The sequence below is a fragment of the Salvelinus fontinalis genome, chromosome 15, assembly GCF_029448725.1.
Source record: "Salvelinus fontinalis isolate EN_2023a chromosome 15, ASM2944872v1, whole genome shotgun sequence".
In the NCBI taxonomy this organism is placed as follows: Eukaryota; Metazoa; Chordata; class Actinopteri; order Salmoniformes; family Salmonidae; genus Salvelinus; species Salvelinus fontinalis.
The window spans coordinates 31,784,286-31,805,098 of record NC_074679.1 but is presented as its reverse complement, the minus strand read 5'-3'; the positions used below and the strand labels follow the sequence as shown (position 1 = coordinate 31,805,098).

Here is a 20,813-nt window from a genome sequence, read left to right as displayed (position 1 = left end):
AGCCAGGAGGGATGGTGCCGGCTCAGCGCATCTGGCCTCCAGTGCGTCTCCCCGGCCCGGGTTATCCTGCACCAGCCCTACGCACGGTGTCCCCGGTTCGCCAGTCCAGCCCAGTGCGGCCTGTTCCAGCTCCCCGCACTTGCCGGGCTACAGGGGGAATCCAGCCAGGACGAGTTGTGCTAGCTCTGCGCTCGAGACCTCCAGTGCCCCTCCATGGCCCGGTGTATCCGGTGCCTCGGCCATGGAAGAGGCCTCCTGCATGTCTCCCCAGCCTGGTGAGTCCTGTGCCTTCTCCCAGAGCCAGGCCTCCTGTGTGTCTCTCCACTCAAGTGGTGATCCATGGCAAGAAGCCTCCAGTGGTGATCCATGGCACGAAGCCTCCAGTGATGATCCATGGCAAGAAGCCTCCAATGATGATCCATGGCACGAAGCCTCCAGTGATGATCCATGGCACGAAGCCTCCAGTGATGATCCATGGCACGAAGCCTCCAGTGATGATCCATGGCAAGAAGCCTCCAGTGATGATCCATGGCAAGAAGCCTCCAGTGATGATCCATGGCACGAAGCCTCCTGTGTGTCTCTCCACTCCAGTGATGCCAATGTCTCTATTTTGGTTGGTGTTTTGTGGGTAGTTGTTTTCTGTTTTGTGTCTACACCAGACAGGACTGTTTCGTTTGTTCTGTTTTGCTATTTTTTGTTCTAGTGTTCAGTGTTATTAAAAGTCATGAACGCGTACCGCGCTGCACCTTGGTCCTCTCCTTCATCCTCAGACGAACGTCGTTACACTGACATACACTGTTAACTGTGGGACCTTATATAGACAGGTGTGTGCCTTTCCAAATCATGTCCAATCAATTGAATTTACCACAGGTGGACTCCAATCAAGTTGTAGAAACATCTCAAGGATGATCAATGGAAAGGATGCACCTGAGCTCAATTTCGAGTCTCATAACAAAGGGTCGGAATACTTATTTAAATAAGGTATTTTTGTTTTTCATTTGTAATACATTTCCAAACATTTCTAATAACCTGTTTTCGTTTAGTAGGAAAAGACACATTTTTTGTGACTTCATTCATAGGAAAATACATTTTTGGGGGAGAACATTTTGGAACAAACTTTTTAGAGCAATGCATGATGGGCAATGGTGTTCTACACTGCCTTTTTTGTGTCCCACATTTATTTATATATATAAATATATATTTATAAATATATATTTATATATATAACAAACATTTGTTAACAACCCAATATTTTTTATCAACCAGGTTGTCACCGACATAATTGTAATATAATGGTAGCTTTACGATGATTGCATTTTTATTAATGCCAATATTATTTTCTGTGCTCACGTGTGGTTCAGTTGGTAGAGCAAGGCACTTATTACGCCAGGGCTGTGGGTTCGAATCCCATGGGGAACTAGTACGGACAAACATGAAAATGTATGCTCTCACTACTTTAGTCTGCTAAATTACTAAAATGTAATAAGGTTATCTCATCCAATTTGTATGCTATTTTATAACTGGGTAAGATACAGTCTAATATAGTATATGTCCTAGAATGCATATGATATTGTACAACTGCTATTCTATTCATAATGTAACCTAATATACAGTATTATACTAAATGGATTGTCACAGAATAATACCAATTGCCCTGAGACCATGTTTATTTCTGAATTAATTACGATAGGCGAAGTCACGCAGCCTCTTGAGCGCATCCAAAGTGCCTCAAATAGCATCTATCCAACTCCTTTACTTGAAACCAGTTCTAGTTTTTACATGGTGGTGGTGTGCTTTGTGTTGCAGAGAAATAGCTTTTCCAAAACCCACAAACATAAATTTGTCACTGGAAATCACATCTGGGATTTATTCTGATGGTCAAAGGGTGGAAGCTATCTCTAGGACCTAGTATATCTGCCTCGCTCGTCTTCCTCACTTTTGTCAGTGGCTCGAGCCACGCGGAATTGGGCGCGCGGGTGCATCCGTTACAGGTGAACGGCGGGAGCCAATATCGAATATAATTGTGAACCACGGCACTTGGATACAGATGGACAGACCTACATTCGGTCTTTTGTATTTTTTAGGGTTTGGAATATAATCAAAATCTTTACGCGCACTCCGGGTGCATTGCCAAATCTCCGTGGTGTAATTTAGATAATGCACAGAGCTCTTGGGCGCAACTTTACAGCTGAGTTCTCAGAAAGAAAATCAAAGGGGGATACCTTGCGCTAGTCAGGTAGCCTAGCTGTCAACCGCCTCATTGTTTTGCTGCGACTAAGTGACAGTTGCCTTGAAGGTTTGATGATTTCCAAAACGTTTTTAAAACATCTTCTTGCTCTCCATTCCAGCAAATAATAATGACATTTTCAATAACTTCAATACGTTTAAAAAAATAATGTATCATGTTTTTTATGGAGTGGTCGAATTTATTTGTGTTTGCATGTTGCCATCACATTTGATGTCTTTGCATGGACTTTATAGAGTATACAGCGCATGATTATTTGATTTTGGATAGAGAAAACAGTTTATAGAATTAGTTTGCATTAATTTGTTAACATAAGGCAATAATTCAGAATGAATGGTATTGCTTAGCATTTCAATCGAATGTCTTCATGAATGGAATTTCGGGCTCTGAATATTGCCTTTAATTGGGCATCCTCCCATTCTGTAGGTTTGGATTTCAGCAATGAGCAAGCGATTGGATTTATCACATTATCTAGCGGTGTTCTTCTCTATGATGGTACTGTGGCAGTCAAGGTAAGTTTCGTTGTATTTTCTTTATAAAAAAGAAACAATCAATAGATAAAACAGTAAGCGGTGTTTGCGTGCACTGCATCTGCACGTTCTAAATCTCTACATTTTGGCCAATCTAAATGGTTCTCAGATTGGAATAAAGCAGTCACCCGAAATTACTATTTATTTTAAAATTATCGTGATAACATGGTGGCACAATTTGTGTGGAGAGCGGAGACACCAATTGCGCGGTGACCTGCGAAGTAGACTCTAGGTGGAGATTGCGCACAGCTCCAGGAAGTTAGAACATTTGTATGAATCTGAAGAAAGAAAACTCAGTAATGTGATAATCGACTGATGAATTTCTTGGTCCCTTCCTTCATTTATCTTCGGAAATGTTTAGGAATTTCTTTGGTGAGGTGGAAATGTCTGTTCTATAATGAACAAATGAGAGCGAGAGGCTGGTTGTCTTTGCAAGAAGCCAACTGAGCCACATTAATTCACTTTTGTGGTCTTTAATAGTTGGCTACAGAACAATTGTTTGCCGCGTAGTGATCTGTCCCATTTCAAGAGAGGAAGTTGGCAGAGAGAGGTTGAATTAGGTTTTTATGTTCCTTAGGAAAACACACAAAAACAATGTTTTTCCCACATGTCAATTTTCCACTCACATCTCTCCTAATCATTGATGTTTCTGCTACTTAATGTTACCTACATAGATCAAGAGTGGTATCATCGGCATATGCCTCAGAAGCCTTCAAAAACAATATCACTCTGTTCACCCGGATCTTGGACAGCCTTCTGGATGGCTATGACAACCGATTACGACCTGGACTTGGCGGTGAGCAGTTAACATTGCATACTTTCCATATAAAATGAAAGTTAAATTGGTTTTAAATGTTGATCAGCTGCTCAGCAGGATCTTGATTAGTATAATCAGGTGTGTTAGAGTAGAGCTGGAAAAGAAGCCTGTACACCCAGTAGGACTCCAGGACATATATTTTATTCAAAGTGTTAAATATCTTTGAGATTAAACATGTTCTTGTATCAATCTCTTGCATTTCCCCAGATAGAAGCTTGTTTAAATTCCCAAATAACTTGTCTGGTGTCAAAATGAGTTACTGAGCTTGTATTTGCATCCCCCTTATCACCAAGACAACAACACAGAAGGTATTATCTGCTGTAACAGAAGAGATACTGTAAGAGCTATTCTAGGCTGTTTTAATTAGGGCTGACCCAGTCACATTGAAGTTTTGTTTGCGTGCATCCATTTTAACCGTTGACACTCAAATTTCTCTGTGTGTTTTGGTGTGTCTGGCTCACCATGATGATTGAGCTGTGTATGAGTGTACGGTTCACTATGATTGTGGAATCTCTAATTCATAATGTCCCAGGGTGCATGACTCACAAGGCAAAATAGCTCCCAATACCTCAATGGCTCCCTTTGTCCCAGTTCTGATGAGCAGCATAGACACTGGATGTAGTGTACAAAGATTAGTCTTAGTGACAACTAGGGAATTCTGTTAGAAAAAGGTAAGATAACGAAAAACCAAATGCCTACTGTGCCAATGTGATTATCCTGATAACTGTGTCACAAGGCTTTGCTGAAAATTCACATCCAGAAAGATACTAATTTACATTTGGGACAGCCCTTTAGTCATGTGGTACTATACCTCCAACTGTAAATTGCTGGCAAGGATGTACTTTGCTTCTGGCTTCTTACTGATCCCGGAGCAGCCAACATTAGGTGTGAGTGGTGTGATTTATAATGCCTGGTCCATAAAAGATGACTGATCATAGTTATACAGTAGCCTCTCACTGATCCCAGTACAGTCACTGATCCCATTTGTGTAATTGAATATGCTTTCTTGACTCGTTTAATGAGGACTTACTGAGGTTTTAACTTTTCATGGATCCTATAATAGCCCACAAGGTGCTATGATTTATGTTGATGTTTATCTACTGTAGTTGTAGATATTCCTTCATGACAGAAGCACTCTACAGTCAGGCAGTAAAGTTGATTTGGTTTCCCATGAGACCAAAGAAGACAGATGCACCAGATGTGTACTGGGAAATGGCTGTTTTATTTATGGGAAATGGGATTTTTTTCACTGAGAGATTTTAGAATTGCACAATAGCTCCCAGGTTTGGCTTAAATCAAGGCTTACAGTTGTAGACCATTCACTGCAATTCAAAATAAGTAGACTGTGTCACGTTCCTGACCTATTTCTGTTAATTTGTTATATGTTTAGTTGGTCAGGACGTGAGTTTGGGTGGGCATTCTATGTTTTCTGTTTCTGTGTTGGTTTTGGGTTGCCTGGTATGGCTCTTAATTAGAGGCAGGTGTTTGGCGTTCCTCTAATTAAGAGTCATATTTAGGTAGGCGTTGTCACAGTGTTTGTTGTGGGTGATTGTCTTCCGTGTCTATGTTAAACTTTTGTAGCCTGTGTGTGCACATCGTTTATTTAGCTTCACGATCGTTTATTGTTTTGGTTAGTTCGTAAGTGTGTTTGTTTCGTTTTGCCTTCTTCATCAATAAAAGGAGATGGCTTATTTTCCTAATGCTGCGTTTTGGTCCGTCAATCCTCCAAACAGTCGTGACAGAACTACTCACCAATACAGGACCAAGCGGCATGTAAAGCGGCAACAGGACCCACCTACACAGGATTCGTGGACATGGGAGGAGATACTGGATGGTAAGGGGCCGTGGGCACACCCGGGAGAATATCGCCTTCCTCGTGAAGAGCTGGAGGCAGCTAAAGCCGAGAGGAGGCGATATGAGGAGGCAGCACGGAGACAAGGCTGGAAGCCCGTGAGTTCAACCCAAAAATTTCTTGGGGGGGGCCTTAAAGGGAGTGTGGCGAAGTCAGGTAGGAAACCTGCGCCTACTCCCTGTACTTACCGTGGAGAGCGAGAGTACGGGCAGACACCGTGTTACGCAGTAGAGCGCATGGTGTCTCCTGTACGCGTGCATAGCCCGGTTCGGTACATTCCAGCTCCACGTATCGGCCGGGCTAGACTGAGCGTTGAGCCGTATGTCATGAAGCCGGCCCAACGCATCTGGTCACCAGTGCGTCTCCTCGGGCCGGCGTACATGGCACCAGCCTTACGCATGGTGTCCCCGGTTCGCCTACATAGGCCGGTGCGGGTTTTTCCACCTCCCCCCACTGGTCAGGCGACGGGGAGCATACAACCAGGTAAGGTTGGGCAGGCTCGGCGCTCAAGGGAGCCAGTACGCCTGCACGGTCCGGTATTTCCGGCGCCACCTCTCCGCCCCAACCCAGTACCACCAGTGCCTCTTCCACGCACTAGCCATATGGTGCGTGTCTCCAGCCCTTTACCACCAGTGCCTAAACCACGCACCAAGCCTCCTGTGTGTCCCCAGAGTCCTGGGCGTCCTGTTGCTGCTCCCCGCACTAGCCCTGAGATGCGTGTCCCCAGCCCGGTACCACCAGTCCCGGCACCACGCACCAGGCCTACAGTGCGCCTCAGGCGGCAGGAGTCTGCCGTCTGCACAGCGATGCCTGAACTGCCAGTCTGCCAAGCGCCATCTGAGCCATCCGTCTCCCCAGCGCCATCTGAGCCATCCGTCTCCCCAGCGCCATCTGAGCCATCCGTCTCCCCAGCGCCATCTGAGCCATCCGTCTGCAATGAGCCTGCAAAGCCGCCCGTCTGCCATGAGCCTGCAAAGCCGCCCGTCTGCCATAAGCCTACTGAGCCGCCCGCCAGACAGGAGCCGCTAGAGCCGCCCGCCAGACAGGAGCCGCTAGAGCCGTCCGTCAGACAGGATCTGCCAGAGCCGCCAACCAGACAGGATCTGCCAGAGCCGCCAACCAGACAGGATCTGCCAGAGCCGCTAACCAGACAGGATCTGCCAGAGCCGCCAACCAGACAGGATCTGCCAGAGCCGCCAACCAGACAGGATCTGCCAGAGCCGCCAACCAGACAGGATCTGCCAGAGCCGCCAGCGAGCCATGAGCAGCCAGAGCCGTCAGAGAGCCATGAGCGTCGAGAGCCGTCAGCCTGCCATGAGCGTCGAGAGCCGTCAGCCAGCCATGAGCGTCGAGAGCCGTCAGCCAGCCATGAGCGTCGAGAGCCCTTCAGCCAGAAACGGCTATATACCCAGAACTGCCTCTCAGTCCAGAGCTGTCTCTCTGTCCGGAGCTGCCTTTCAGTCCGGAGTTGCCCCTCTATCATGATCTCCCTCTCTATCTTGATCTACCTCTATTTTCTGATCTATCCCTCTGTCTGGTGCTATCCCTCTGTCTTGATTTATCTCTCTGTCCCGGTGCTGTCCATGTTATTGATGTTACTAAGAGGATTTTGTGGGGGTAAATTGAGGGTGGACATTTTTAGGGGGAGAGGGAGGTTAGGATTGATTATGGTGGGGTGGGGACCTCGCCCGGAGCCTGAGCCACCACCGTGGTCAGATGCCCACCCAGACCCTCCCCTAGACTTTGTGCTGGTGCGCCCAGAGTTCGCACCTTATGGGGGGGGTTATGTCACGTTCCTGACCTATTTCTGTTAATTTGTTATATGTTTAGTTGGTCAGGACGTGAGTTTGGGTGGGCATTCTATGTTTTCTGTTTCTGTGTTGGTTTTGGGTTGCCTGGTATGGCTCTTAATTAGAGGCAGGTGTTTGGCATTCCTCTAATTAAGAGTCATATTTATGTAGGCGTTGTCACAGTGTTTGTTGTGGGTGATTGTCTTCCGTGTCTATGTTAAACGTTTGTAGCCTGTGTGTGCACATCGTTTATTTAGCTTCACGATCGTTTATTGTTTTGGTTAGTTCGTAAGTGTGTTTGTTTCGTTTTGCCTTCTTCATCAATAAAAGGAGATGGCTTATTTTCCTAATGCTGCGTTTTGGTCCGTCAATCCTCCAAACAGTCGTGACAGACTGTTTGTTTGTTTTTCACTCCTGACCGCAAAAGAAAATGTAAGAAGCTCAGCAAACCTCATAACAGACAAAAAATGCATGAATTCTGGCACGTTGAGATGACAAAGAATTTGAAATAAGTGATAATGATTTTCAAAACAATTACCAAAAACTGTTGTTGCACAATTTGGGAAAGTCAATGTAAACCTTGTTTGAGATTATCCAGGGCTCCAATGTTTCTGCACCCGGTCATCACACAGGTTTTAGGAAAATCCATGTTCAGAGTGTATTTGTAACGGTCCTGACCAGTTTTATGTTGTTTTTGTATGTGTAATTGGTCAGGGCGTTAGTTTTGGGTGGGCAGTCTATGTTATCTGTTTCTATGTTGGTTTTGGGTTGCCTGGTATGGCTCTTGATTAGAGGCAGGTGGTTTGCGTTTTCCTCTAATTAAGAGTCATATTTAGGTAGGGCGTTCTCACTGTTTGTTGGTGGGTGATTGTCTCCTGTGTCGTGTAATGTATGTACCATACGGGACTGTTTGGCTGTTCGTTTTCGGTTTATGTAGTCTGTTTCCATTTCGTGCGTTCTTCGTGTCAATGTAAGTTCTCATGTTTAGGTCAGTCTACGTCGTTTGTTATTTTGTATCATTTCAAGTGTAGTTCGTGTTCGTTTTTCGTCTTGTTTAATAAATATGTATTCAAACTTCGCTGCGCCTTGGTTCCCTCAATACTCCTCCTTTTCCGAAGATGGAGAGGAGGAGGATCGCCGTAACAGAATCACCCACCATACCAGAGCCAAGCAGCGGAGTAAACGGAGTAAGGGACAGGAAAAGAAGGAGCAATGGACATGGGACGATATATTGGACGGAAAGGGTTGCTACACATGGGAGGAGATCCTGGCTGGTAGGGATCGCCTCCCATGGGAACAGCTGGAGGCACTGAGGAGAGCAGAGGCTACCGGAGAGAGGAACCGGAGCTATGAGGGAACGCGTCTGGCACGGAAGCCCAAAAAGCCCGTAAGTAATTCCCAAAAATTTCTTGGGGGGGGGCTAGGAGGTAGTGGGCCAAGGGCAGGTAGGAGACCTGCGCCCACTTCCCAGGCTTACCGTGGAGAGCGGGAGTACGGGCAGGCGCCGTGTTACGCAGTAGAGCGCACGGTGTCTCCTGTACGAGTGCATAGCCCAGTGCGGGTTATTCCACCTCCCCGCACTGGTAGGGCTAGATTGGGTATTGAGCCAGGTGTCATGAGGCCGGCTCAACGCGTCTGGTCTCCAGTGCGTCTCCTCGGGCCGGCATACATGGCACCTGCCTTACGCATGTTGTCCCCGGTTCGCCTACATAGCCCGGTGCGGGTTATTCCACCTCCCCGCACTGGTCGGGCAACCGGGAGTATTCAACCAGGTAAGGTTGGGCAGGCTCAATGCTCAAGAGTGCCAGTACGCCTCCACGGTCCGGTATTTCCGGCGCTACCTCCCCGCCCCAGCCTAGTACCTACAGTGCCTACACTACGCACTAGGCTACCAGTGCGTCTCCTGAGCCCAGTTCCTCCTCCACGCACTCTCTCTGTAGTGCGTGTATCCAGTTCGGTGCCTCCAGTTCCGGCACCACGCACAAAGCCTCCTGTGCGTCTCCAGAGCCATGAACACACTGTATATTCTCCCCCTACTAATCCTGATGTGCTTGTCCTCAGCCCGGTGTCACCAGTGCCGGTACCTCGCATCAGGTATAGAGTGAGAATACAGTGTGCCCTGTCCCTGCTCCCCGCACTAGTAGGAAGGTGCTTATCCTTAGCCCGGTGCCTCCAGTTCCGGCACCACGCACCAGGTCTACAGTGCGCCGTATTCGGCCAGAGCCATCCGTCTCCCCAGCGCCATCTGAGCCATCCGTCTCCCCAGCGCCATCTGAGCCATCCGTCTCCCCAGCGCCATCTGAGCCATCCGTCTCCCCAGCGCCATCTGAGCCATCCGTCTCCCCAGCGCCGTCTGAGTCATCCGTCTGCCAGGAGCCAGCAAAGCCGCCCGTCTGCCATGAGCCTGCAAAGCCGCCCGTCTGCCATGAGCCTACAGAGCCATCCGCCAGACAGGAGCCGCTAGAGCCGTCTGCCAGACAGGAGCCGCTAGAGCCGCCCGCCAGACAGGATCTGCCAGAGCCGCCCGCCAGACAGGATCTGCCAGAGCCGCCAACCAGACAGGATCTGCCAGAGCCGCCAACCAGACAGGATCTGCCAGAGCCGCCAACCAGACAGGATCTGCCAGAGCCGCCAACCAGACAGGATCTGCCAGAGCCGTCAGAGAGCCATGAGCAGCCAGAGCCGTCAGAGAGCCATGAGCAGCCAGAGCCGTCAGAGAGCCATGAGCAGTCAGAGCCGTCAGAGAGCCATGAGCAGCCAGAGCCGTCAGAGAGCCATGAGCAGCCAGAGCCGTCAGAGCGCCATGAGCGTCGAGAGCCGTCAGCCTGCCATGAGCGTCGAGAGCCGTCAGCCTGCCATGAGCGTCGAGAGCCGTCAGCCTGCCATGAGCGTCGAGAGCCGTCAGCCTGCCATGAGCGTAGGGTGGGCATTGGGAGGGGAAGACAAAAACGGGGAGTGACTATGGTAGTGTGGGGACAGCGTCCAGAGCCGGAGCCACCACCGTGGTCACCTGCCCACCCAGACCCTCCCCTGGACTTTGTGCTGGTGCGCCCGGAGTTCGCACCTTGAGGGGGGGGTTATGTAACGGTCCTGACCAGTTTTATGTTGTTTTTGTATGTGTAATTGGTCAGGGCGTTAGTTTTGGGTGGGCAGTCTATGTTATCTGTTTCTATGTTGGTTTTGGGTTGCCTGGTATGGCTCTTGATTAGAGGCAGGTGGTTTGCGTTTTCCTCTAATTAAGAGTCATATTTAGGTAGGGCGTTCTCACTGTTTGTTGGTGGGTGATTGTCTCCTGTGTCTGTGTTATGTCTTACACCATACGGGATTGTTTCGGTTGTTCGTTTCGTTTCGTTTCGATGTAGTATGTTTCCTGTCCGTAAGTGTTACGTGTTAGTTATGTAAGTTTATGTTCAGGTTTCGTCTACGTCGTTTTCTTGTTTTGTATTTTTGAAAGTGTTTTGTTTTTCGTGTTGCCATCAGCGTTATATATAAAAAGATGGCTTATTTCCCTCAAGCTGCATTTTGGTCTGAAGATCCTTCTCTCCTCACCTCGTCCGAGGATGAGGAGAGAGACAGCCGTAACAGTATTTAATAAAAGGGAAAACATATTTTTCAAAATGTTTGCAAATGTGTTGAAAATGAAATACAGAAATATCTAATTTACATAAGTATTCACACCCAAACTCAATACATGTTAGAATCACCTTTGGCAGTGATTACAGCTGTCAGTCTTTCTGGGTAAGTCTCCAAGAGCTTTGCACACCTGGATTGTACAATATTATTTTCTAATTTCTTCAAGCTCTGTCAAATTGGTTGTTGATCATTGCTAGGCAACCACTTTAAAGTCATGCCATAGATTTTCAAGCAGATTTCTCTCCTCTACTTTGAGCCAAGAGAGATTGACATGCATATTATTAATGTTAGCTCTCTGTTTACATTTAAGGGCAAACCGTGCTGCCCTGTTCTGGGCCTATTGTAATTTTCCTAAGTCCCTCTTGGTGGCACATGACCACATGACTGGATAGTAGTCCAGGTGCAACAAAACAAGGACCTGTAGGACCTGCCTTGTTGATCACGTTGTTAAGAAAGCAGAACAATGCATCATTATGGACAGACCTCTCCCTATCTTAGCTACTGTTGCATCATTGTGTTTTGACCATGATAGTTTACAATCCAAGGTTACTCCAAGCAGTTTTGTCTCCTCAACTTGCTCAATTCACGTATTATTCATTACAAGATTTAGTTGAGGTTTAGAGTTCAGTGAATGATTTGTCCCAAATACAATGCTTTTAGTTTTGAAAAATGTAGGACTAAATTATTTCTTCCCACCAATGTTTTAACTGCATCTCTTTGTTAAGATTTGCAGTGATTTCACTTGCTGTAGTAGCTGATGTGTTTATTCATCTGCTTACATAGACACACAGGCTTTACTCAGAGCCAGTGGCAGGTCATTAGTAAAGATTGAAATAATTAACGGGCCTAGACAGCTGCCCTGGGGAATGCCTAACTCTACCTGGATTATGCTGGAGAGGCTTCCATTAAAGAACAACCCTTGTGTTCTGTTAGACAGCTAACTTTCGATCCACAATATCAAATCACATGTTAATATTCACATGCACCGAATACAACAGGTGTAGACCTTAGAGTGAAATGCTTACTTACGAGCCCCTAACCAACAATGCAGTTTTAAAAAATACGGATAAGAAATAGAGTAACAGGTAATTAAAGAGCAGCAGTAAAATAACAATAGCGAGACTACAGTATATAAAGGGTACTGGTACAGGATCAATGTGTGGGGGCACCGGTTAATTGAGGTAATATGTACATGTAGGTAGAGTTATTAAAGTGACTATGCATAGATGATAACAGAGAGTAGCAGCAGTGGGGGAGAAGTGGGGGGCAATGCAAATAGTCTGGGTAGCCATTTGATTAGGTGTTCAGGAGTATTATGGCTTGGGGGTAGAAGCTGTTTAGAAGCCTCTTGGACTTAGACTTGGCGCTCCGGTACCGCTTGCCATGCTGGAGCAGAGAGAACAGTCTATGACTAGGGTGGTTGGAGTCTTTGACAATTTTTAGGGCCTTCCTCTGACACCGCCTGATATAGAGGTCCTGGATGGCAGGGAGCTTGGCCCCAGTGATGTACTGGGCCGTTCGCACTACCCTCTGTAGTGCCTTGCGGTTGGAGGCCGAGCAGTTGCCATACCAGGCAGTGATGCAACCAGTCAGGATGCTCTCGATGGTGCAGCTGTAGAACCCTTTGAGGATCTGAGAACCCATGTCAAATATTTTCAGTCTCCTGAGGGGGAATAGGTTTTGTCGTGCTCTCTTCACGACTGTCTTGGTGTACTTGGACCATGTTAGTGTGTTGGTGATGTGGACACCAAGGAACTTGAAGCTCTCAACCTGCTCCACTGTAGCCCTGTCGATGAGAATGAGGGCGTGCACGGTACTCTTTTTTCTGTAGTCCACAATCATCTCCTTTGTCTTGATCACGTTGAGGGAGAGGTTGTTGTCCTGGCACCACACGGCCAGGTCTCTGACCTCCTCCCTATAGGCTGTCTCGTCGTTGTCGGTGGTCAGGCCTACCACTGTTGTGTCATCTGCAAACTTAATGATGATGTTGGAGTCGTGCCTGGCCGTGCAGTCATGAGTGAACAGGGAGTACAGAAGGGGGCTGAGCAAGCACACCTGAGATGCCCCTGTGTTGAGGATCAGCGTGGCGGATGTGTTGTTACCTACCCTTATCACCTGGGGGCGGCCCGTCAGGAAGTCCAGGATCCAGTTGCAGAGGGAGGTGTTTGGTCCCAGGGTCCTTAGCTTATTGATGAGCTTTGAGGGCACTATGGTGTTGAACGCTGAGCTGTAGTCAATGAATAGCATTCTCACATTGTTGTTCCTTTTGTCCAGGTGGAGTGCAATAGAGATTGCATCATCTGTGGATCTGTTGGGGCGGTATGCAAATTGGATGTGGGTCCAGGGTTTCTGGGATGATGGTGTTGATGTGAGCCATGACCAGCCTTTCAAAGCACTTCATGGCTACACACGTGAGTGTTACCGGTCGGTAGTCATTTAGGCAGGTTACCTTAGTGTTCTTGGGCACAGGCACTATGGTGGTTTGCTTAAAACATGTTGGTATTACAGACTCAGACAGGGAGAGGTTGAAAATATCAGTGAAGACACATGCTAGTTGGTCAGCGCATGCTCTAAGTACACGTCCTGGTAATCCGACTGGCCCTGCGGCCTAGTGAATGTTGACCTGTTTAAAGGTCTTACTCACATCGGCTGTGGAGAGCGTGATCACACAGTCTTCCGTAACAGCTGATGCTCTCATGCATGTTTCAGTGGTATTTGCCTCGAAGCGAGTACAGAAGTATTTTAGCTCGTCTGGTAGGCTCGTTTCACTGGGCAGCTCTCGGCTGTGCTTCCCTTTGTAGTCTGCAATGGTTTGCAAGCCCTATCACATCCGATGAGCATCAGAGCCGGTGTAGTACGATTCAATCTTAGTCCTGTATTGATGCTTTGCCTGTTTGCTGGTTCGTTGGAGAGCATAGCCGGATTTCTTATAAGCTTCCAGGTTAGAGTCCCGCTCCTTGAAGTGGCAGCTCTAGCCTTTAGCTCAGTGCGGATGTTGCCTGGTTGGGGTATGTACGTATGGTCACTGTGGGGACGACGTCATCGATGCACTTATTGATGAAGCCAATGACTGATGTGGTGTACTCCTCAATGCCATCGGAGGAATCCCGGAACATATTCCAGTCTGTGGTAGCAAAACAATCATGTAGCTTAACATCTGCTTCATCTGACCACTTTTTTATTGATCTAGTCACGGGAGCTTCCTGCTTTAATTTTTGCTTGTAGACAGGAATCAGGAGGATAGAATTATGGTTAGATTTGCCAAATGGAGAGCTTTGTATGCGTCTCTGTGTGAAGAGTAAATGTGGTCCAGAGTTTGTTTTCCTCTGGTTGCACATTTAACATGCTGATAGAAATTTGTCAAACGGATTTAAGTTTCCCTGCATATAAGTCCCCGGCTACTAGGAGTGCCGTCTCTGGGTGAGTGTTTTCTTCTGGCGGAATACAGCTCATTCAATGCTGTCTTAGTGCCAGCCTCTGACTGTGGTGGTATGTAAACAGCCACGAAAAAAACAGATAAACTCTCTAGGTAGATAGTGTGGTCTACAGTTTATCATGAGATACTCTATCTCAGGCGAGCAAAAGCTCGAGACTTCCTTAGATATCATGAACTAGCTGTTTTTTACAGAAATACATAGTCCGGCGCCTCTTGTCTTACCAGACGCCGCTGTTCTATCCTGCCGGTGCAGCGTATAACCAGCCAGCTGTATGTTGACAGTGTTGTCCTTTAGCCACGACTCTGTGAAGCATAAGATATTACAGTTTAGAATGTCCCGTTGGTAATTTAATCTTCCGCGTAGGTCATCTATTTTATTCTCCAGAGATTGCACGTTTGCTAGCAGAATGGAAGGAAGGCAGCCCGCCCATTTGCCCCTTTTTCTCCACCTCCTCTTCACGCAAATCACGGGGATCTGGTCCTTTTCCCGAGAAAGCAGTATATTGTTCACGTCGGGCTTATCAGACTCGTTAAAGGAAAAAAAGAATTCTGCTAGTCTGTGGTCAGTAATCGCAGTACTGATGTCCAGAAGTTATTTTCGTTCATAAGAGACGGTAGCGGCAACATTATGTACAAAATAAGTTTAAAAAAATAAGTTACACAAAACACAAATAATTGAACCAAAAAACACTATCGGTTGGGGACATGTAAAACGTCTTTCCCCTGTGACATTTTTAGATGAGGGATGTAAAGCAGGGTATTGGATAGCCATGTTTTTTCAGCAGCAGATTATGATCTATAATATCAAAAGCTGCGCTGAAGTCTTACCAAAACAGCTCTCACAATCTGTTTATTATCAATTTCTCTCAGCCAATCATCAGTCATTTGTGTAAGTGCCGTACATGTTTAATGCCATTGCCAGTAAGCATGCTGGAAATCTGTTGTTGGTTTGTTTACTGTGAAATAGCATTGAATCTGGTAAAACACAACTTTTTCCAAAAGTTTACTAACGGCCTGATTGAGCCTGTATAGGGTGCTTTGCTATTCTTTGGCAATGGAATTACTTTTGCTTTCCTCCAAGCCCGAGGGCACACACTGTAGGCTTAGATTGAAGAGATGGCAAATAGGAGTGGCAAGATCATTCGCTATCATTTTCAGTGATATTCCTTCCAAGTTGTCAGACCCAGGTGGCTTGATGGACAACAATACTTTTTATCACCTCTTCCACACTCACAGAATTCAAAATGTTAATCCTTGACTTCCATAATTTGGTCAGTTATGCATGGTTGTGTAGGTTCAGAATTTGTTGTTGGCATGTCTTGCCCAAGTTTGCTAACCTTGTCAATGGAAAAAAAAAATCCTTAGGTCCATTTAGTTTATTTTTTATCCTGAAGCGTCCCAGTCCTTAACAATTACGAACATATTCAGAACATGATGCAGACACCACCATGCTTGAAAATATGAAGAGTGGTACTCAGTGATGTGTTGTGTTGGATTTCACCAAACCTACCATTTTGTATTCAGGACAAAAGTTAATTGCTTTGCCACATTTTTTTCTGTATTACTTAAGTGCCTTATTGCAAACAGGACGCATGTTTTGGAATATTTTTATTTCTCTCTACAGGCTTCTTTCTTTTCACTCTGTCAATTAGGTTCGTATTGTGGATTAACTACAATGTTGCTGATCCATCCTGTAACTTTAAAATCACCATTGGCCTGGGCGGCAGGTAGCCTAGTGGTTAGAGCGTTGGACTAGCAACCGAAAGGTTGCAAGATTGAAACCCTGAGCTGACAAGGTAAAAATCTGTCGTTCTGCCCCTGAACAAGGCATTTAACCCACTGTTCCTAGGCCGTCATTGAACATAAGAATTTGTTCTTAACTGACTTGCCTAGTTAAAGGTAAAATGCTGAAACCCCTGAATGTTTTCCTTCCTCTCTGGCAACTGAGTTAGGAAGGATGCCTGTATCTTTGTAGTGACTGGGTGTAATGATATATCATCCAAAAATGTAATTAATTACTTCACCATGCTCAAAGGGATATTCAATGTTTGCTTTTTTTACCCATCTAACAATAGGTGCCCTTCTTTACGAGGCATTGGAAAACCTCCCTGGTCTTTGTGGTTGAATCTGTGTTTGAAATTCACTGCTTGACTGAGGGACCTTACAGATAATTGTATGTGTGGAGTACAGAGATGAGGTAGTCATTCATAAATCATGTTAAACACTATTATTGCACACAGAGTGAGTCCATGCAGCTTTCTACTCCTGAACTTATTTAGGCTTGCCATAAAACTGGAGTGGAGTACTTATTGACTCAAGATATTACATTTTTTAATTTTTAATTAATTTGTAAAAAATGTGAAAACTAAATTCCCGCTTTGATGTTATGGGGTATGGTGTGTAGGCCAGTGCCAAAAACACCTCAATTTAATCCATTTTAGTTTCAGGCTTTAACACAACAAAATGTGGACATTTCTGAAGGCACTGTACTCAGTGTTATTGGTCACTGGGGTGCTGCCTGAACACTTTTGCTTTTGGCAGTTGTTTGCTGTTCCTTCACTATATTTTTGAGAGTGTGAATTATGAGTATGACTGTATTTGTGTGTGAGGACCTGTGTATGTGTGTGATGGCCAGTGTATCTGTGTGATGGCCTCTCTATGTGTGTGATGGCCTGTATTTGTGTGCACGCATGCATTTACTGTATATAAGAATGATCATTGATGATACTTTAGTGTTAGATTGGATTTGTATTGTACTTTTCAGTAGGTATCATGTGTCCCTTACTGGGATATTGCTTGGGAGTACTCCCATATATGGGAGTACATTAAATCACCCTACCCATGACCAATATGTAACTCTGACCTGGTAAAAATGAACATTGCTTTTACTATACTTAGGTCAGAATTAATTCCTTTGCATGGAGAGTTGGAGACCAGGAAAGAAGGCCACTTTAGCCAATTGAGATGCCCCTAAAGTGTCTAAAGGGCAGTGAGGAGAGTGAGTGTGTTTTCCCCATGAGGACAGCGCAGACGTAACATGATATAGTGCATGTTCCCATCCCACTGTTCACCAGGGAGTCTGAGGCAGGAATATGAGCGATGAGAAAATGTAAATGTGGAATCATGGACAAAGCGTTGCCATGACAGCACAGACATCTAAGTTTAATGTGAAATCATGGCTTTCAGTGGCTGGATTGATCTCAACCACATCTCATTCCAGATGTACCTCACAGTTCTCAAAAACATGTGTTTTAACATGGGATTTGCGAATGGATGCCTTGTTGACATGAACAGATTGACCTAAAATTATACGTATGAATCATGAATGAAGCATTAAAAACAGTTGTTGCGACTATATAAAAACAGCAATTTTAAATACATTTAAAACATTTTTTGTGTTTATATATTTTACAGATCGGGTGACAGAGGTGAAGACTGATATTTATGTCACAAGTTTCGGTCCAGTGTCAGACACAGACATGGTAAGTGTTATACTAGGTATTAGACTACTATGATAAAGCTCTTAGTGAAATATATTCAGCTTCTTTACAGTAATTAATTAGTTCATTATTTTTATATATAAGCTTATGTTTAACAATAGATATAAATTGATATATGTTAAGTATTTCACATATTTTGAGTAGGACAGAGACTGACCCTTTAAATTGTAATTGGTCCATCAACATTTCATGTGATTTTGGGGTAGCATCACTGCTGTGTCTGTCTCTGTTGCCGTTATAGGTGCACTTTTTTTTCTTAGACACACACACACATACTGTAAATACACAGGCATATCATCTTCACAGAGTCCTCACTCTCTGTGTCCCATTTCTTTTTTCTTTCTCTGTCTCACCCTCTCGCCCCTGTCCTTTGGCCTTGTTCTCCAAGCTCCAGGCTCGTACATGCTGGGCTTTAAAAGCTTTTCTCAGTTTCCCTCCATCACACTCTCAGCCCTCCATTTCAGCCTGCTCTCAAATATTTAAACCATAAAGAAGAGGGGAAAATGGTTGCTACCGAACTAGCGCCTTAAAAAATAAGAAAAAATGGCACATGTATAATTCATTTAGAGGCTCCTTCCAGCTCACGGTGGATCATTTCACTCTTGGGCCATCACTCTGCTTTGATAGTGTTTCTCTGATAGTGGCATATCTCTCTCTCTCTCTCTATCTATCTCTCTCTCTCTCTGTCTCTGTCTCTGTCTCTGTCTCTGTCTCTGTCTCTGTCTCTGTATCTCTCTCTCTCTCTCTCTCTCTCTCTCTCATATATTTGACAGCATCCCTGCTGCTCCCTATGCTTTTTGTCTGTAAATATATGGCTTCTATATTTCCCTCTCTCCTTATTGTGATCCCTCCACGGAGCTCTTGTGGCATAGAATCAGTGTTATAGTGTTAGACAAAACAAACCATTATTAGGCCGAATATTGGACGATACAATTCTAGACTACTTTCATTTGACTGACCAGGGCCCAGTTTTTCCAAAGTTATCTATTTAGATTTTGCCTATCAGACATTAAACGCACAGAAATAGAATGGACAATTCATTGACTTGAATGGGGACACCAGTTCTGTTCATTTTATTTCTATGCATTTAATTCTATCCAATAGCTGAAATTATCCGTATAGATAACTTTAAAAAAATTGGACCCAGGTGATAATAGTGGATTGGACTGGTTCAGAGCATTTCGCTAGGCTTTCTCATAGGGCTTTCTCTGTTTGGGGTAACTCAACACATTAACATCCATTGTGAGACATCACAGCGCTAACTTGTGCTCTTGGAGTGTGTTAACAAAGAAAGTAATTTTCTCTGGGATAAATGGATTGCAACTTCACAGTTGTCATTGAAGTCTTTGAGCATGTGTTTTTGTTTAAGGGCTTCAAATTCAAAGGGTTTCAGAGTCCAGGAATCATTTACCCTTGTGTGTCGCCCCAAGAACTGCTCAGTAAAGCCCTTTGGGGTCAGGAGCCTGGGGGCTGTGTGCATGGGAAGGGGGGCTGTACCCATCAGACCCCAGAGGGTCAGATGTTGACGGGATAGGGGGTACTGATGTAAATTCACCATGACATTTGCCAGAGGGCAGGGAGCAGGCATCCACCACTGACTCTGCATGTCCCCAGACATAACAAACCAGGTGCAACCTCAAACACTGACTCAGGAGGCACCACTTTAGAACACACTTTTTTTTTTTTTTTTTATTGATTGAGGAGATTTAATACCCTTAACGTTTCACTATACTTATTCAATTATTCAAAACACATGTTATGATGCAGCAGTAGGTGTACCAGATCGAAGGTGTTTGTATAACACCCTCTGCCATTACAGTCTCTTCATTACATATTGTGAGAATTGTGATGGGGGGGGGGGACATTACCCATATCTCAACCTGTGCTGAAGTCTTTTGTACTCTGCTCTTTGTCAGGAATACACTGTGGACGTGTTCTTCCGTCAGAGCTGGATTGACGAGCGGCTGAAGTTCAATGGGCCGATGAATATCCTGCGGCTGAACAACCTGATGGCCAGTAAAATCTGGACGCCAGATACCTTCTTCCACAATGGGAAGAAATCTGTCGCTCACAACATGACCATGCCCAACAAACTGCTCCGGATCATGGAGGATGGAACACTGCTGTACACTATGAGGTAACAAGTGCTTGTTTTTTTTATTACTCCTGGTTTCATTAGAGGGCTAACAGAGCTGTCCTCAGGTCTAAGGACAAGGTGATGTCAGTGCAGCAGCCAATGCCAGCATTGAGATCTACTGCTATTGTACAGGCAGTCAGCATCACCCTATGAAAACCATACAGGATGTGTACATACAATGTCTCAGCATAGCCTGAAAGTGAGGAGAGATGAGGCCATTCAAAAGAAACATGGTAGCACAACAAAACAACTGCACTGCGAGAGTCTCCCTGAGGTTCTGGGGTGATGTGAACTCTTGCGTCTGTATTTTTGTATTTACTCAGGTTAACGGTCCAGGCGGAATGTCCCATGCACCTCGAAGACTTCCCTATGGATTCCCACTCCTGTCCACTGAAGTTTGGCAGTTGTAAGCTTATCTCCTCATTCTTTCTTCTATTTTACTTTGTAAGGAACTGATTGAGCTAGAGGCAGGACTTTGTTTCTTGCTGGATGTTTAACTGGTTGCCTGTGAGACTGAAACATCTAGTTAGTTGGGTTCATTCTGACTTCACAAGTAAAATGAGGCTTTTCATAAACAGCAATGCGGTACAGGTACAGGATGGCAACAACAACTGCCAGAGTTACACTAGGAACACACAATCCCTCCATCAGTGCTCAGACTGTCCGCAATAGGCTGAGAGAGGCTGGACTGAGGGCTTGTAGGCCTGTTGTAAGGCAGGTCCTCACCAGACATCACCGGCAACAACGTCATCTATAGGCACAAACCCACCGTCGCTGGACCAGACAGGACTGGCAAAAAGTGCTCTTCACTGACGAGTCGTGATTTTGTCTCACCATATGATGGCTGCGTGGTCCCATGGTGTTCATACTTGC

General features: G+C 45.5%; 1 protein-coding gene across 2 annotated transcripts in view; it reads left to right on the top strand.

Moving 5' to 3' along the window:
* The first annotated feature begins 1,729 nt into the window (after positions 1 to 1,729).
* gabra2a (gamma-aminobutyric acid type A receptor subunit alpha2a) overlaps positions 1,730 to 20,813 on the top strand; it is a 42,217-nt gene continuing 23,133 nt past the window's right edge. The window contains exons 1-6 of one of the 2 annotated variants that reach the window (XM_055863433.1): positions 1,730 to 2,236; positions 2,672 to 2,757; positions 3,450 to 3,571; positions 17,718 to 17,785; positions 19,720 to 19,940; positions 20,264 to 20,346. In XM_055863433.1, coding sequence (XP_055719408.1) covers positions 2,687 to 2,757; positions 3,450 to 3,571; positions 17,718 to 17,785; positions 19,720 to 19,940; positions 20,264 to 20,346 — 565 coding nt within the window. In that variant the 5' untranslated portion in view covers positions 1,730 to 2,236; positions 2,672 to 2,686. Of the gene's footprint in view, positions 2,297 to 2,671; positions 2,758 to 3,449; positions 3,572 to 17,717; positions 17,786 to 19,719; positions 19,941 to 20,263; positions 20,347 to 20,813 lie in introns of both variants that reach the window. The other variant, XM_055863431.1, reaches the window with a different exon arrangement.